The 18,227-nt window shown below is 42.7% G+C and overlaps 1 protein-coding gene across 3 annotated transcripts in view; it reads left to right on the forward strand.

Moving 5' to 3' along the window:
• The window catches only part of ADAMTSL1 (ADAMTS like 1), an 855,592-nt gene that overhangs the window by 773,530 nt on the left and 63,835 nt on the right, over positions 1-18,227 (forward strand). For all 3 annotated transcript variants that reach the window (XM_058565859.1, XM_058565860.1, XM_058565858.1), the window contains 2 exons: positions 7,507-7,635; positions 15,709-15,888. In XM_058565859.1, coding sequence (XP_058421842.1) covers positions 7,507-7,635; positions 15,709-15,888 — 309 coding nt within the window. The remainder of the gene's footprint in view (positions 1-7,506; positions 7,636-15,708; positions 15,889-18,227) is intronic.

The raw sequence follows: 18,227 nt of genomic DNA on the forward strand, positions 1-18,227 counted from the left end.
GACATTTGCGACTCATAAAATTAGAAAAATTGAAAGAAGACCCATTTGATTCATTCATTCAGTGAGTCAACAAATGTTCGTTAAACCTGGAGTAATTAGCATTTGCTAACTACTGTAACAAACAAAACTATAAATATAGGATGGCTAAAATATGATGGATTATATCTTGCTCACATAAGGTCTAAAACAAATTATTGCACAAGAAGGTCTTTGTGGTTTGGGTCAAGAAGTGGCACACTTCACTTCTGCTCACTTTCTATCTGCTGGAACTCAGCACCTTGCCCACACCTAACTGCTAAGAGGCTGGGAAATGACCTAGCTGTGCACCCAAGAAGAAGAAAAAGGTTTGGTTAGGAGCAAATCAGTCCCTGCCACGGCCTCTAGAATGGAAGGCATCATGCTGTTGAAAACAAAGTTTCTATTAGAAGAGGCCTGGACTTTGGCCCTGGGAAAAAGTTACTTACAATGCTCTCTGTTCTTGGCTGCACTCAAAAAACAAACCTTCCATCTCCTGTGGCTCCTTTCTCAATCACCTTTATAGTGGTCCAAAGAGATTTTTCAAGCACATATGTTCAGATTTTTTCCCATTGGGTTTTCATTTTATCTGGAGTCACACATGAGGCACGTGAGCCAGAGCCCAGGCTGTGCGCAGGAATGTATTTCTGAGCATTTGCTCCTGGGACTGCTCATCTGTCCCTGCCTGTCTCTCCAGTTACCTATCCTTCAGGATCAGGACAGTGCTGAACACCTCTGCCATAAAGACATCACGGGGTGGCGCTTTTTCTCACCATCTCACCACGACACACGAGACTTAGCTACACCTCAGTTCAGCCTTTGTGCAAGGGCTTCCCTTGCTTACAAGTGAGGCTCCATTGCCTCTGCTCCAGGTTACTTCAAACAGGAACCATAATCCAAAGGCTAAGGGATATGATGAGGTCTGAAGGAACTGAGCAAAAATGATTCTCTTAATGCTTCTGTTTCTGTGTCTGACTCTCTTGGAGGGCCTTGGTTCCTCATATTAGGCTTGAAGAATTAAAAAGCTTGCCTTTGTCTCCATTTCCTTGTCTTTCTTAAAGGTATACAGATATAAAACTAGGCATTATCTCCTTCTGTGTCTCACTATCATTCAACTCTTACACAAAGTTACACATTAAATGAAAGAGTAATCTATAAACCCTACCAATTTCCATAAAGTAGCGCTAATTTAATCTTCTGGTGGATGCTGACTTGCAGAGGCGGAATGGCTCCTTGTACCACGTACATAGTGCTGACAGCTGAGGCGCAACTCAAGCCACAGAGGCTCTATGATCATGGCTCAGCTCTCTCGGCACCTTTTTCTGTTGTCATGACCTTTTTCTAAGCGTTCTCTTAGCACAAACATATAATTTATCATTTCACTCCCTCTCTGCGTCTCTATTTTTTTCTTCGTAGTTAACTTCCATAATGAAAGTAATACTCGTTAATATGAATGTAACCAAACACAGGCATGGCATCACACAGCAGTCCCCACTCATTAGGTAAACATCCAGGTGATTAAAAATAGGCTTATATTTTTGTTGTTGTTTTTTTTTTTAATTGACCATTAAAATAAGAGCTCCAACTTGAAAATTCCCCATAGAGGACCAGTAGTGGTCTCTCGAAAGAAATCTCCTCAGCTCTCACCAGGAATCAGAGAAATCAGTTAAAGAAAAACTAGAAGAGTGTAATTCGTTGGTTATCAAACCTGGCTGCATATCAAAATTACCTAGGAACTTATTAAAAATAGAGATTACAGCTTCCATCCCAGAACATACGACTTCATCAGAAGACTGAAATTCTGTCCCTGGAGAAGCCTCTACTTCTACAGACTGGAATGGGACGGTTGTACACACGGGAGTAATCTGTCTCCTTGGCAACCATGATTGAGTGAATCAAAAGGCACCTAAAACCATCTCATGTTTGCCTTACTCTTCGGTTAGGGAGGACCTTAGAGCCCCAAGTCAAAGTCATGGCCTTGTACACTGGTTTTAAATAACGTGCGATTTAGGTTTAGTAGATCTGGAGTAGGACTCAGTAATATATACAAGCTTTTTCTAATAGATGTAAGAGAGTTGATTAAGAAATCTTGTTTTTGTTATAAATTTCTATTGATTATAAATACTTGGATAACTTTGTGCTTTGTCTTAACAATGGATCATGAAAGTAATAAGAATGTATACGTCACCTGTGCTAACAACAGCGCCTCTAGTGACATGACAAAAGGCCATTGCTTTTTAGCAAAAGCTCAACATAATTAATTAAGGGCTGGATTTAATTCAGTGACATTTGAATTTTATAGCTATACACTTGCAGCTATAAAAAACACCTTTATTATTAAAATTCCTGTAGGAAAAATAACTTGGTAATTGTGAGTCTGAAACTCTCTGGTCCCTAACCTGCTTTTCCCCTTTGGCACCATTTTTATTACACGGTGAGGCAACTATTTTATAATAGCAGGACAGATTATGTTTTTAACAAGTGCCCTGGGGGTTCTGCGGCAGCCAGTCCACAGACACGGATTTGAGATCCCCTGTAACGAGCACTGGACTTTAGGTGAAAAATCTAGGGTCAAGTTTAGCCCTACTACTTGCTTGCTCTGTGGCCTTGGACAAACCGTGGAGCCTTTCTGAGCCTAACTTCTTTGTCTATGTAAAAGGTAGAAGTACTTTACCTACTTCTCAGGATTGTTATGAGAGCAAAGACAATTCAGATAATGCACATAACACACCATATGCACACATCCATTCACTTAGTAGGTATTTATTGAGGACCTACCATGTGCCAGAATGAATTGGTAGGATAAAGAAGAGAACAAAAGAGGTGTGATCCCTACTTTTATGGAGGTTACATGGTGATGGGCAGGGGGCAGAGAACACACACATAAATAAGATAAATTCTGATAGTTCTTCTGCTTGTGAAGAATTGGTGGTGAGATGTGTAATGACTGGCAGGGGAGTGAAGGGGTATATGCTTTAGATGGAGTGGTTAGGAATGGTCTCCCTAGGAAGTGTTGTTTGCACAGAAACGTGAATGGCCAGAAGAAGACAGCCACGTAGAAGTCTGTAGGTGGAGGATGTCGGGGAAAGGGAAGAGCCAGGGCAAATGTGCTGATGTTTTGGAGGAAGAGAAAGAAGGCCAGTGTGGAATAGAACACAGTGATTGAGGGGGAGTGTGGCCTCAGTGAGGTAGGAGGGGTAGACAGCTGGCCTGAACATGTAGGGGACAGTTGATCATGAAAAGGAGCTTGAAATTTTGTTCTAATTGCACTGAAAAAGCACTGGATAATTTAAGCAGAGGAGTTACATAATCTGATTCATGTTTTAGAAAGATCACTCTGGCTGTCATGAGAAGAAACTGTGGAGAAGGAAGAATGGAAACAAGGAGACCAGTTAGGCTCTGCAGTGGTCCAGCCAGAGAAGGTGGCAGCTTTAGATTATAGCAACAGAGAGACTGGTTAGATATAGGGTATGTGTGGAGGTGGAGCTGCATAGCTTCTTATGGGTGGGGAGGTAAGGTAAATATGCCAATATCAATTCAGTGTCATTCCAGCTGCATTCTCCTATTATTGCCCTGCATTAGTCTTAGAAACCATCGTCGTATGAAATCACTCACCTTCACATCAGGTCATACATAATCTCAAATATATGGAGTATAGGTGAAAAAAGGAAAAAGGCCCCTAAACAGTCAAAATAGATGTGGAAAGCCTATGCAAATATTCAAAGGTAAGCTCCTCAGAACTTTGCTCAAGTTTCTGCCCTTACACATAGTTCTAACAAGCTTAATAACCTGTGCCTGGAAGGCATTTATTAGGGGAGAGGAGAAGAAAGAGGGACAGCTTCTAATACGAGGCTGCGGGACAGTGCAAGCAGGAATAAAGGATAAATAGGTGAAGAAGAAAAGAAAGAGTATAAAAAGCAGGTATAAGACTCCAAAGGCATTAATGAATTATGGTTTACTTCACGGTCAATGAAGGCACAGAAGAGTGAATACCATTGTCGAATGCCCTGCCTATAAAATGGTTAAAATAAAATTAAATTCATTTGACTTACAAAAAATTAAGCTTTAGGTATATGAAAATGATTTCATTTGGACCCTTATTTCCCCAAGGTGCTCAATAAATGAATCTTTTCATTGTATTTTTTGGTCAGGTACAAGAAGGGCTGGATTTTTATCCCCAGCTGATAAAGGCCTATTAAAATGTAATGTACACAGAACTTCCACTTCCGGCAAGATGACGTGGGTATACTTTTCACTATTCCTCCTGCTAAATACAGCTAAAATCCATGGACATTATGTGTAAAACAGACATAAGAAGACTGAAAAGTGGAGTGGAAAAAGCAGACTGGCTAGGGACCTTGGGAACTGAGGAACGACACAATTGTTACTTGCCTGGGTTTTCTTTTTGCCTCCTAAATCCCAAAGTTGAAGCTGAAGAAGCTGGCCACAAGGAAATGCAGTGGGAACAGAAGAAAATGCCCCAACTAAAGACTGTTCTCTCTAGCCACAGGACCAAGAAAGGGGCAGCCTAGTAAGACAGAAAAGTTTGTAAAATACCACTCTTCTCTAAGCACCACAGAAGACTGTGGTCCACCACTGCCCACACCTACAAAAGCTGAGTAGGGAACCTAGACTCCACCTCATCAGACTGACACAGGTTCCTCAACACTCCCATGGACATGGTGCCAGAGAAGACGGATTTCATCCCCACCAGGGCGTAATGTGGAGAGCACATGGGGAACCTGGAGTTCCACCCTCGCGCTGTAGGACCCTCCTTACCCTTCTCTCCGGGTGTTGTTAGAGAAGGCCTCCTGGAGATTCAGGACTTTCACCCACCCCTAGCAGTAACAAGGCCCCTCCCACAGTGATGTCAGTGGAAACCATGTGGGGAGCCAGAAATCCTACCCCTGCCCAGCAGTAATGAGGACCCCCCCCCCACTTGTATGACAAAGGCTAAGTGGAGAATCTGGACTTCTACTTCCACTGGGTAGAATGAGAGAAAGCCAGCTAAATGAGAAGGTTTAAATAAGATCCAGAATTGTATAGCATAATATGAAAATGTCCAGGTTTCAACTGAAAATCACCCATCATACCAAAAACCCACTTTCACCACTCTTATTGAACATAATGCTGGAAGTTCTATCTGGCGAAATAATGCAAGAAAAGGAAATAAAAGGTATACAGATCAGAAAGGAAGAAATAAAACTTTTTGCAGATGAAATGATCTCCTACTGAGAAAATACCAAGGAATCTACAAAAAATGTCCTAAAACTAATACGTAAGTTTAGCAAGGTCATAGGATACACAAAAATCAACTGTATTTCTATATACTAGCAATGAACTTATGAACACTGAAATGGAAACTGCAAGATCATTTACTATCCCTCAAAAAAACAAAATAAAGGACAAATCTGACAAAATGTATGCAGGACTTGTATACTGGAAACTACAAAACTATAATGAAAGAAATTAAAGGAGATCTAAATAAACAGATTTAACAGCGTTCAAGGATTGGAAGATTCAACCAAGGATGTCAGTTCTCCCCAAATCACATTAAACCGATATATCAAAATCCCAGCAAGATTTTATAGTCGTAGATAAGATTATTCTAAAATTTATGTAGAAAAGCAAAGAAGCTAGAATAGCAAAGAAGAATAAAGTGGGGAGAATCAGCCTACCCAATTTCAAGATGAATTACATAACTACAGTAATTAAGACTGTGTGGTATTGGTAGAGGGATAGATGCATAGATCCGTGGAACTGAAGAGAGAACCCAGAAATAAATCCACAAGAATATGCCCAACTGATTTTGACGGAGCTACAAAAGTGGTTCAATGGAACAAAGATAGCTTGTTCAATAAACGTTGATGGAGCAATTGGACACCCATAGGCAAAAAATAAGTGAACTCTGACCAAAGTGTCACGCCTTATACAAAAATTAACTCAAAATGTATCACAGACTTAAATTTAAAATGTAAAACTATGAAACATTTAGAAAAAAAGTCTTTAGTATCTGGGTCTAGGTAAATAGTTCTTAGACTTAACATTAAAAGAATGATCCATGAAAGAGAAACTTGATAAATTGGAGTTTATCAAAGTTAAAAAACTTTTGCTGTATGAAAGATCCTGTTAAGAAGATGAGAAGAAAAGCTGCAGAACTGGGCTAAAGTCTTCGCAAACCACATATCTGACAGAGGACTAGTATCTAGAATATAAAGAACTCTCAAAACTCAACAGTAAAAAAATAAACAACTCAATTAGAAAATGCTCAAAGGATGTGAAGAGACATTTCACCAAAGAGGGTATAAAGTTGGCAAATAAGCACATGAAAAAGTATTCAACATCATTAGCCATTAGGGAAATGCAAATTAAATGCAAATGAAAAACACAATGAGATGGCTAAAATTAAAACTAATGACAACTGCAAATGCTGACAAGGATGCAGAGAAACTGGATCACTCATACATTACTGGTTGGAATGTGAAATGATACAGCCACTCTGGAAAACAGTTCAGCAGTTTCTTAAAAAACTAAACATGCAGCTAGCATATGACCTAACAGTTGCACTCCTGGGCATTTATCCCGAAGAAATGAAAACTTATGTTCCCACAAAAACTTGTACAGGAATGTTTATAGCAGCTTTTTTGAATAGACAAAATCTGGAAACAACCCAGATGTCCTTCAACAAGTAAAAAGCTAAACAAATTGTGGTACATCCATACCATGGAATATTACTCAGCAATAAAAAGGAACAAACTATTGATACACACAATCATGGTACCATGTGAGACCTGGAAGAATCTCCAGAGAATTATTCTAAGTGAAAAAAAGCCGATCAGAAAATGTTACATACTGTATGATTCCATTTATATAACGTTCCTGAAATGACAAAATTATAGAACTGGAGAACAGATTAATGGTTGCCAAAGGATCAAGGTGGGGTTGGGGGCAGCATGAGGGATCATTGTAGTGATGGAAATGTTCTTTAACTTAACTTTATCAATGTCAGTGTCCTGGGTATGATATTGTACTCTAGTTTTGTAAGATATTACCATTGGGGGAAACTCGGTAGAGGATGCACAGGATTGCTCTGTGTTATTTCTTACAACTGAGTATGAATCTGCAATTATCTCAAAGTAAGAAGCTTAATTTAAAAAAAATAAGTCCTTAAAAATGGAATGGATAGGATCATTTGTTAATTTAATGATTAAATGCACAAATCATCCTAACTTGTTGGATACCATGCTCTATCCTAAGATTCTTCAATCCTTATTCTTTTTCTGACAATTCTACGGTAGGTAGATGGGTGGGGGGATAGGTGGGTGGATGGTTTTTATATTGTACAGTTACAATTTTTTCAGAGGAAAACATGGTTAGTGGAAAAAGCCTGGGTATACCAGTTGTTCATTATTGGTCATTGCATGTTTCAAGGGAATGCCCCAAGCCCATGGCTACTGTCTAGTGAAATCTCACATTCCTTGTCATCTTCAGGAAAGCCGCTAGTGAAGACATCACGAGTGACTGTCATCAACACTGAGGAGCCTGCGGTCGCAGTCGATGTAGGAAGCACCATCAAAACAGTGCGAGGAGTGAATGTGACAATTAACTGCCAAGTTGCAGGTGAGACATTCATTCATGTGTTAATTCATTTGTTCATATATTAATGCAGCCCTGTGCTAGGTTAGGGAATACAAAGATAAATTAAATACAAATTCTCCTCTCAGGGATTCAGGCCTAGCAGGAAAGCTAAGGCATGAACTTTGGTCCCTCTGAAGCTAGAAAGTGCTATAGAAGTTTAGAGGAGGAAAGATTAATTCTAACTGGGACAGATGAGGTAGAAGAGGTGGTTTTTTATCTCAGCCTTGCACACTGATAGAAGGTGAACGTGCCAAGATGGGGGCAAAGGATGTTCCAGGTGGACAAAAGAGTGTGAGAAATTCATGGAAGTAGGAAAGCCTCAAGACTGTAAGGAACAGTGTGCACTTTAGTCTGGCTGGGGCTGAGTGTGCAGAAATGGTGTGGAGGGGGTTAACCTTTAGTAAGCTAAGTGGCAGCTGTTCTATGGGAGACCTTGAATGCTTGGCCAAGGAGTTCAGACAAAGGCAAATAGAGAGTGACATTAAGGAGCCATAATTCCAAAAGAGTAAGCCAACAGCGATGCATAAAATGGATTGAAGAAGGGAAATACTGGAAGAGAGAGGCCAGTTTAAGAAGTTATCGTAGTACTTTAGAGGAGAGGTTATGGGGGCCTGAACTCAGGGCAGTGGTGGTGGAAAGGTAAGGAGTGGAGGACCATGGGAGAGGTGGCAGAGCTAAGACCAAAGGAACCTGGAGCTTCCGCACATCAGAAGTGGGTGGGAGTCATTCAGGAAAATCGCCAGCGCTGTTGGGAGTCTTGACATAGGCATTGCCCTCGGGTTGTCCTTGCAAACTCAGAGGCCTGTAGGGACCAGAACGTCGCAGGGAAGCAGAGGAGTGGTGGACAACAGGGGGAGGTAGCATGTGCTTTAGAAAGCTATTTGCCTTCAATTAAAAAGCAAAAAACACCAATGGAGAGCCAGACAAAGCCCTAATTCTCCCTTCCTGTGGACCACTAGACTGTGACCTCTACCCTAAGGGTTTTCATCCCCCAGTGCAAAGAAAAAATGAATGGCTCTTGTGCCAGGGCCCAGCTACAGTCCCCTGATTGCTGTCCTCGTCACATATACCCTACTGTGGCACACCCAAACCCCGGTTCCGCGGTCATACCCTGTCTGCAGAGTAGACAAGCAGTGGCACCTCTTGCTCTGGGGGTTTCTTCGTCTTAGATCCCAGCCCCGTCATCAAAGAGTTTACCTCCATTTGTGATTTATAAGGCCAGACAACCCATTTTAGAATAAGTACGAGGAAGATCTTAATCTAGAGCATGTTGTTTCCAAAGAACAGTCAGGTCTGGTTTTCTCTGAAATGTTCTGGTAGCTCTAGGAAACCAGAAATATAAATTTATCTCTGTCATGGTACATTAGCTGCTTCTTTTGGTAAAGCTTTCTTTGCCTCTGCATCTAACTTCATCAGTGAAAGCTTCTAGAACCAAATCCTTTCAGGCCTGCTACTCCCAGCTGGGGAGTAAGACAAAACCCCTGCCAGGGCTTCCCATGAGTGAGCTGCCCCTCTATACAGGGATTGATGGGGCGGAGAGACTGTTTGTGCAGAACCCTCCCTCCCCACCCGATCACTATGAACACATGCCTCAGAGATGAAACACAGACTGGACATAGAATGGACCAAGTTGGGTCTCTTCTTGAGAGCTGAATAAAAGAGGATTAAAAGAATGGGGAGCAAAGGGCAGCAAAACAAGGAATTGGGCACTTAAAGGAGATTGAGAGAACAGAATCCATGTGGGGACGTATTTCCCATGATAAGCCTGGAATACTACAACCAGCTTTGGCCAACTCTCCCATGCCACTTGGGGCCCTGTCTCCCCGACTTCATCCAGAGACTGACTCTTGGTAACCCTACAGTGAGGTCTTGGGTGGTTGTGTCCAGTTTATGCCTGGCCATGCACATTCCATTCCTTATTTTTATTTTTATTCATAGAACTCTTTGTATTAATCATGGTTAATTTAAATAAATCTGTGTGTCTCTGTCATTATGCCTGTTGTTAAATAAGATATTTATTCAAATTGGGTGGGAAGGAGCCTGCTTTTGATTACATGGTTGGCCTGTGAAGTTACTGGACAAAGAAATCATCCTTGAGCTGAGTCTCCAGTCAAAATACTGACAGCTGTAATGCTAAACGGCAGAAGGAACTACTTTTACTTCACTGCTACAAGTGGCTCTATGGCTCTCTTATGGCATAATTTTAATGGCTATGTTAGAGTCTATTTTAAGAATATTACATAATTTACACAGAATAACTCATGTCTTTACATGTTTGAGTTGTTAGCAGTTTTTCATTAAATAACTTTTTGCACATATATGCTTTCAACTTATAAAGTGCATCCTCACAAATCCTTCCCAACCTTTAAACATAAAAAATATTAAGCAATGAGTATGATGACACAGACTTTTTCTTGAAAAGTGATCCAATGCACCATACCATTCCCATACTTGTTCTCTATTTGAGTAGAGTTCAGAAAACTGAATAGAAGATAAAGGGTTGGGGAAGAAGGGAGTGTTTCAGTCATTAGAAACAGATGTGCAAAGGGCCTGAGGTAGAAAGAGCATGCCACATCTGAAGGAGTGAAATATGGCTGGTGTGGCTATGGTATAGAGCACAGAGAAGAAACTAGCATGATATGTGGCTAGGGAGTTAGGGAGAGTAGGCAAGGGCTAGATCTTACATGCTGTCATAGATTATGGTACAATTTGGGATTTTATCCTAAGAGCAAGGGAAGCTTTCAAAGGACTGACTTAGGAGATAAAATTGTCAGGACTAGTGATGCAGGAATAAATAATTGAGGGGTGAGTGATGGGCAGTCTATTAGTTAGGGAAGGCTAGACTCTGGAAACAAGTAGACCCCAAATGTGTAATGGATCAAACACAATAGAAGTTGATTACTCTTACCTAAGATTCCAAAGAGTCTTCCTGGTCAGCTGCCCCACACGTCTATTCAGGGTCGGAGAATGCTGGTGCCTCTGTTATCTTGAACGCCTGCCTTCCAAGGTCTCCCTGGGGGTTATCTCTGTTCTGTCAACCAGAAGAGGGGGAAACCCAAGAAGTGGAGGATGGTTGGGAAGGCTTTTAAGGGCCACACCTGGAAGTAGCACACATTACTACTTCTCATGTTCCCTCTTAGTGACAGGGCCACTCACAACTACAAGGGATGTTGGCCTAGATGGGTACCCAGGAAAAAGAAGAAAACGGGTTTCATGAGTAGCTATCAGTGTCTGCCACTGTCGGTGTGGAGAAATGTGGAAGGCTGAAACCTTCTTTCCAGATTTCCACGGTTCTTTAGAATAATTGCCAAGGCTGACATTTAAGTTACTGTATCCTTTCCTTTTCTTGCACCAAACTGTCAAAGAAGCTTCTAGAACTTATCGTGTCAAGGTGTACCTTTCAGTGAACACCCCACCTCGAGATGTTGACAAGCTGCCATGGGGCAAGCAGCCTTCCAAATATAACAAGTGGTCTAGTTAACAAGAATATCCTATCTGGGATTTAAAAAAATATTATAGCATCACCCTACCGGGCACTCAGTGGAGATTAAAGGGACTAATCCTTATAATCATATCAAGTTACAACCCATTATGACCGGACTCATTTATTGATCCTTTCAAGCAACAGGGAGAGCATTGTGTTGTTGATAAGATATGCCACAAAGGGGAAAAAGTAAAAGCAGGTTCTTTTCTTTCCCTTTTTTAGACACACATCATACCAGGGAGTCCAGAGTGTGGAGCCTATCCAAGTAACTTGTCAACAACATAGCTTTGGACTTTGTTGGGTGGTAGGGTGTATTTTCTGTCATTTTTCAGACATTTCTTTATGTAGAATGTGCTGTCACATCACAGCAGGATAGAAAAAAAATCTCCCACGATCTGACCAAGCTTCTCAACAAGAAGAGAGCTAACAAAGCCAGTACACATGGATTCTAGAAACCTCCCTCCTAACAATAATCTTGGTGTTACTATTACAGCAGAAAGGTTATTTCTGAAAGTAGAAAGTATTTGAGGATTTGACAGTTCAGAAACAATAGTGCAGGAATTCAGATCTTCTCTAAAGAGGCAGTTTGGTACAAGGGCAGGCGGTGTCCTGTATTTGTTGAGTTGGGGATCCGTGGCATCAAACGTAGGAGTTTGGATCCCCATCCTGACATTTGTAGGTCACTGATTGGCTATGGGGTGAGGAGAAGTGAGGGGACAGGAGCTCTGTCCCCATATAATCATTCAGGGATCCAAACTCCTGTCGCTGATGAGGCGGATTTCTTCCATCTCTTTGAGTCCCGCGTTTCTCATCAGTAAAATGGAACTAATAATAGTGCCTCATAGGGTCATTGTGAAAAGCGTGATTATGTTTATAAAGTGTTTCACTTGTAGCAAATGTTCAATAAATGTTCCTTCTGCCTCTGACACGTTCAAGATATTTTTGCATAGTTCCTGACCTCAGTGTTTAGGTATCCTGAACGTCAGTATTAGGCATGTGTATCTGGTACCTTTTCCAGGGACTTTCTGGCTTAAACAAGGGCTGGTGGTGCTTTCTAAAACATCATTGTCCTCTCTTGAGAGAAAAAGGAAAAAGAGCTCAATGATGCCTCATTTATTTTTGCTCTTATTCTGTCTGTTGTAATAAGTCAGAGCCAGCCATGGAAGGACTAAAAAGATTCTAAGGCATCTTTTTGGTGTCATTCTCTGCCTAAGGCCCACGGTCCCAGGCAGGAAGCCCCCAAAATGTGACACCAGCAACAACTCCTCCATTGGCAAGTTCATGATGCAGGTCCATGCTTCAGTGAGTCTAAGAGAGGTTTGCTAATAATTATATTGAAGAACGATTTCCACATAATTTCTCTTCCCTTGGCACTGCTGTCACTTCTATGGTTCCAGTTTTGCAGGAACTGGAGGTTACTTCCTTCTACTCTTTGCTATCCTGAACATTTCCATTTCTCCTATGAACCCCCCTGCCCTCACCTGAGGAATTTAGCCCTTTGGGTAAACACCCTGTCTTGTCCTATAAACACCCCAACTTCATGGGGGCAAGAGGCAAAGAGTGATGAAGGGAGTGCAAGAAACTTACAACCACTCCCTGGGGAAGTGAGAAATGGCTGCCAGGTCTCTCTCCATCCCTGGGTTCTCTCCCTCTCCCTCCTCCTCCTGTGTCTCACCCCGCTATTTCCTCTCTTCTCCTGCATCTCTGTGCCTCTGGCTGCCCTACAGAAGCTCGGGCCCTGACCAGAGAAGGACGCTTTGGTGAGCAGCAGGGAGTGTTGCTGCAGGACTGTCCCTGTCACACACACACTGCAAGCCCCACAACGGTTGGCACCAGAGACACACACACCACAGCCCACAGCACACTCATGGAGAGAGAGTGTTTGCTCCCCCATTCTCTTAGTCATCACACTTTCGTTGGTGAAATGGAAAGCCCATTTAATCCACCTCTCTTCCTCTGCCTCTCTTGCTCTAGAACAGTCTTAGTTCCTATTAAGGGTACGTGCTTGCTGCCCACAGCCCTCCTTGAGGGAAGGTCCCAGCGATAGTGCTTCGTGTGAGCAATTCACAGCAAGGGAAATACTTGTAGCAAATGGTCTGTAGGACCTCATTTTTTCTTGCACTGTCAGGAAACAAATGGCTGGGAGTGTTTTATTCACCTTACTTTTCAGAGGCTTTCTCCTGAATGCTGTGGGGTTTTTTTAAATGTGAAAACTGAGCTCAGGGGCCAAAGTCCAGGCTGGCATGGCCAGGCATCATGATGCTCTTGCTCTCCCTAATGGTGCTGTCTTGAAAATCAGCATTTCTGCCTCTCACCTGCATCTTTTCTCCAGGTGTATAGAGAGAACGTGCCAGCCTGGCCCCTTTCATGCACTTGAGCGTCAAATATCATGGTGTGTGCCTCTCCCTGATGTGACAAGGATGCAGTGTCCAAGTCAGTTTGCAGGTCTCTAGTGATTCTCATTGAATTATGGGTAATCTGAATAAAAGAGAGAACCAGAGAGTCACTCCTCTGTTCCCCATAACAGGGAGAAAGGCCCTACAGATTAACCAAATACTTTGACCATCATCTTAGGCCACTGCTCCAAGCCTGGAAAACCCCATCTGAGGCAGCAGAGTAGCCAGGACACCAGTGAATTCACACAAGGCCCCTCCTTGTTAGCAAGGAAGTGTTACTTCCACTCCAACCTACTTCCTCCCACTGGGAGCTCATATGAGGTTCCCCCATATGAGGGCTGTTGAGCTGAGGGTTACAGAGGAGACTGCAGGTAAATTTTGCTCATCAGATTCAAGGACAAGTAACAGGTACACAGGAAGTCCTTGAAGACAGCTGTATCTGCAACAGTAGGCTGCCCTTTAAGGGCAACACGACCCTTGAGCCAAGGGCAAAACCCAGCCGCAACTCAGAGAGAGCCCAGGACTAAAGGTGTGGCTCTTTGACTCTTCCTGGCTTTGATCCTGTTTACCAGGATTGACATTCTAAACATGCCCTGGGCTCATGCCAAAGACTTCTCTGAGTAACTTTGTGAGCTGGGTCAGCAGGCTGGGTGGTGCAAGGGATGGAGCTTTCTGCTCCTTGGAGACCTGTGAATTGATGCCACAGACTTTCCGTTTCCCAACTCACTCAGAGCTCGGCCTCCTGCGGAGGCTTCTGTGCAGACCATGTTAGAAGGTTTGTCCTAACTGAAGCCTGTTTACCAACACATCAACCACAGGGAAACTTCCTAAAGAATTAAGGCTGTCCCCTTGTCTTAGTCTACGCAGGCTGCTATTACAAAATACCATAGGCTGAGTGGCTTAAATGACAGAAATTTATTTCTCATAGTTCTGGAGGCTGAGAAGTCCAAAATCAAGGTGCCAGCCCATTCAGTTCCTGCTGAGAGCTCTTTTCCTGGCTGGCAGATGGCCATCTTCCTGCTGTGTTCTCACATGATAGGGAGAGAAAGAGCTAGCTCTCTGGTCTCTTCTTATAAGGGCACTAATCCCATCATGAGGACTGCACCCTCATGACCTCATCTAAACCTAAATACCTCCAAATACCATCACATTGGGGGTGGTTAGGACTTCAACATACGAATTTAGTGGGAGGGGGCACCAACATTCAGTCCATAACACCCCTAGAGGAAAGAGCCTGACTTCCAAAGACAGGCACCCCATCCCCATTCACACACACACACTCTCCCCAGCTCTCTCACAGACCATCAACTTGGATTGAAGGGGGAGCAGAGTACTTTCTCTTTGTCCTTCTGCTGTGGTGCTATTGATACATAGTTCCATGATCTCTTGGTCTAAGAAAATACATAGGCTTCAAAAAATCAGGCTTGTTTTCTGCGTAAAGTGTCAACTCTGATAAAGATCTCACAGCTCTCGTTTGTCTGGTTCATGAATCCAGTAACATTTTGTAGCTTTAACTTTTTATTAAAGTGTAATAACTATACGGAAAAGTACACATATCATAAAGATACCAAGCCCACCAAACCAGCCCCAGGTCAAGAAACAAAATTACCAGTGGCCAAACCCCTTGTCCCCCATCTCAGTCGCAACCCCTCCCTGTCTGTCCCACCCTCTAAAGGAACCCCCACCCTGACTGCCAACAGCAGAGATTGATGTTGCCAGTTTTCATTTTTTACTTGCAGAAATGATTTCATACAGTGTGTACTCTTTTGTGTCTGGCTTTTCTTACTCAGCATGAGGTTTGTTTCACGTGGTTGTTGGTCATTTCATTTTCGCTGGTGTATAGATTTGGTTCTTATGTTTTTATAATATGTTTTCTCCAAAGACTCTGGGTGTTCTCCTTTCACCTTGCCAAGCGCCCTTTACCAGCTGCCTGCTTCCTCTTCTTTTAACTGGCCTTCCTCTTCCTGCTTCATGAGTGTAAGTTTTAAAAGGCAAAAGATCTCAAGACAACCAAGAGGTCCGAGGCATTATTTGGTTTGGCCAAAGGATGGTAGAAGACGCCCAGGCAGATGCTTCCTGCAGAGCAGCCCCGAGGAGGGCACGCCAAGAGGCTATAAATGCCTCTGGGGTCACCTGAATGTGTTGGGCCGATGAGTTTATTTTTTTTCTTCCTAGGTGTGCCTGAAGCTGAAGTCACTTGGTTCAGGAATAAAAGCAAACTGAACTCCCCTCACCATCTGCATGAGGGCTCCTTGCTGCTCACAGACGTGTCCTCCTCGGATCAGGGGCTGTACTCCTGCAGGGCAGCCAATCTGCATGGAGAGCTGACTGAGAACACCCAGCTGCTGATCCTAGGTAAACACCTGGAGGCGGGCTACCCCTGGTGGACTCCATTGGGGGAGACTGTCCAACCCACCCTCCACCTCCTCTTCTCCCTGATCCACTTGAGTGCATAACAGTAAAATCAATAGCCCTTCCCTTCTCCCCACCTTAGGGCCTTCTGGTAGAAAGAGCACAGACTTTGGGGCCAGGCAGACATCAGTTTGAACCCTGGCTCTACTGCTTACTCACTGTGTGACCTTGGGGAGGTCACTTAACCTTGCTAAGTCTAGATGCTGGTCTCTATGTGAACACTTGCAAAACGAGGGTTGCCTGCCCACGTGACGGAGGGCTGGGACGTGTCAAATGGTCAAATAGAGGTAACAGAAGTAAAGCAGTTATTCTAAACTCCTTCTGTGTTAAGAACATTTTTAAGAATCAGATGAAAACTGTAGATTACCACCTCTAGAAAAATACATACATGCAAAATTTTTTCATGTAAGTTCAAGAAGGTCATAGTCTAGTCTGTTTGGGCTGCTGAAACAAAATATCACAAACTGGATGTCTTATAAAGAACAGAAATTTAATTCTCACTCTTCTCGAGACTGAAGTCCAGGATCAGGGTGCCAGCATGGTTGGGCTCTGATGACGGCCCTCTTCTGGTTGCAGACTGCTGGCTGCTTGTTATGTCCTCATGTAGCAGAAGGGACAAGCCAGCTCTCTGGTCTCTTTTATAAGGACACTAATCCTCATCACCCAATCACCTCCCAAAGGCCCCATCACTTAATACCGTCACCTTGAGGGGTTAAGATTTCAACATATGAGTTTAGGGGGACACAAACATTTAAACTATAGCACTCTCAAACATAAAAACCCCTGACTAAAGAGTCTAATACAGTTCCTACATAAAATAGGTATTTAAAAATAACAATTGCTGGAACACCATCCCCCACTCGCTGTTGCCCAGTGCTGGACTCAGCCATGTTGTGAGCTATAAGCCTTTTGTCCCCTGGACTAGAAACCCTCTGCTTCTCTTCTCCACAGAATCTGGGATTTGGTGGAATGGAGTAAAAAAGCTTGTTTTTGTCTTTTTTTAAAAAAATGCACTTATGCTAGCTTTCTCCCCCAGAGAAAACTATCATTCTAAGGAAAATGTGAGAAATATGAATAATTACACACCACACACATATACACATACATACGTTATAGACTTCCTCAGGGAAAAATAATGGAACTTAGACTGTATTTTCACACCCCAAATTGATGCTATACCAAAGCATAAGATCTCTAGCCCTGGCCCACTCAGATTTCAGAGAGGCCCAGATGGGTTTTTATCTCACCAGTGGCTGCATACACCTCCAGTCGTCTTAGGAAGCTGCAGAAAATTGACTCCGTGAAGGATGTCATTTGTTTTGTGTTGGGTTTCATCTGGCTGAGCTGCTGGTGTAGAGCCCAGGGCCTAGAGACTGTTGCCCCACACTGAGTTATGGTGCTTATGGTGGGTTTTTCCTCCCTAATTTCCCTTCCTGTCGCCTCTGCTAACAGAGAGGAAAGCCTAGGGTGTGTAGCTGCTACTATAGCTTTGCCAATGACGTGTGTATGTTCGATGAGCCAGTTCTTGCATCATTCCAACTCCAACACAGTGTGACCTTGAACATGAAGTTTGAAGAGCATAACGTCTTCCCATTTTTATCAAACTTGATGGGAAAAAAATCACTATGTAGTCTTAAGTTTAGGGCTTTTCTTGATCAGAAGTCTTGGTTTATCAATCAAAGTTTTTTAGTTTTTATCTAAGTAATGTCTTTTTTTTTGTAGTCAGTCAAAAATGTGGCTTAATTTTTAAATGAGGGATTTTGTGTATAAAGCTGAGGTTTCATGCCAAGTTCTGTGACTTAGCCTGTAGCATGGAGGCTTGAAGTGTAATGAGACAGACTTTCATTCATTTGTTCATATAGCCATTGGGTGAATATTTGTTAAGTGTTGCCTCTAAGTTCCATGTAGAGCTTTAGGATTAGTACAAGAGGTGACCTCTGTCCTTGGAGAATTTACAGTTTCCCTGGGAAGATCAAATGGACATGCACCAAAGAAGAAAAACCTGATAGAAGCTGTAAGGACATTAGGAGGGACCAACAATTTGGCCCAAGGAGATCTGATGGTTTTGAAGATGGGCTGTAACCTCCTCTTTTGGCTTTTAGCAAATAAGCAAAGGCTTCTTGAGTTTTAATATTCTTGAAGGAATATTCAATATTCAATCGCAATGTTGAGGAAATTCAATTTCCTTCACTATTCATTATTCAATTTCGATATTCTTAAGGGAATGTTAAAAGGATGGGAGGGAAAGTCTAGATTTGAGTTAACTGCCACCATCAATTCCT

This window comes from Diceros bicornis, chromosome 22, assembly GCF_020826845.1.
Source record: "Diceros bicornis minor isolate mBicDic1 chromosome 22, mDicBic1.mat.cur, whole genome shotgun sequence".
Lineage (NCBI taxonomy): Eukaryota > Metazoa > Chordata > Mammalia > Perissodactyla > Rhinocerotidae > Diceros > Diceros bicornis.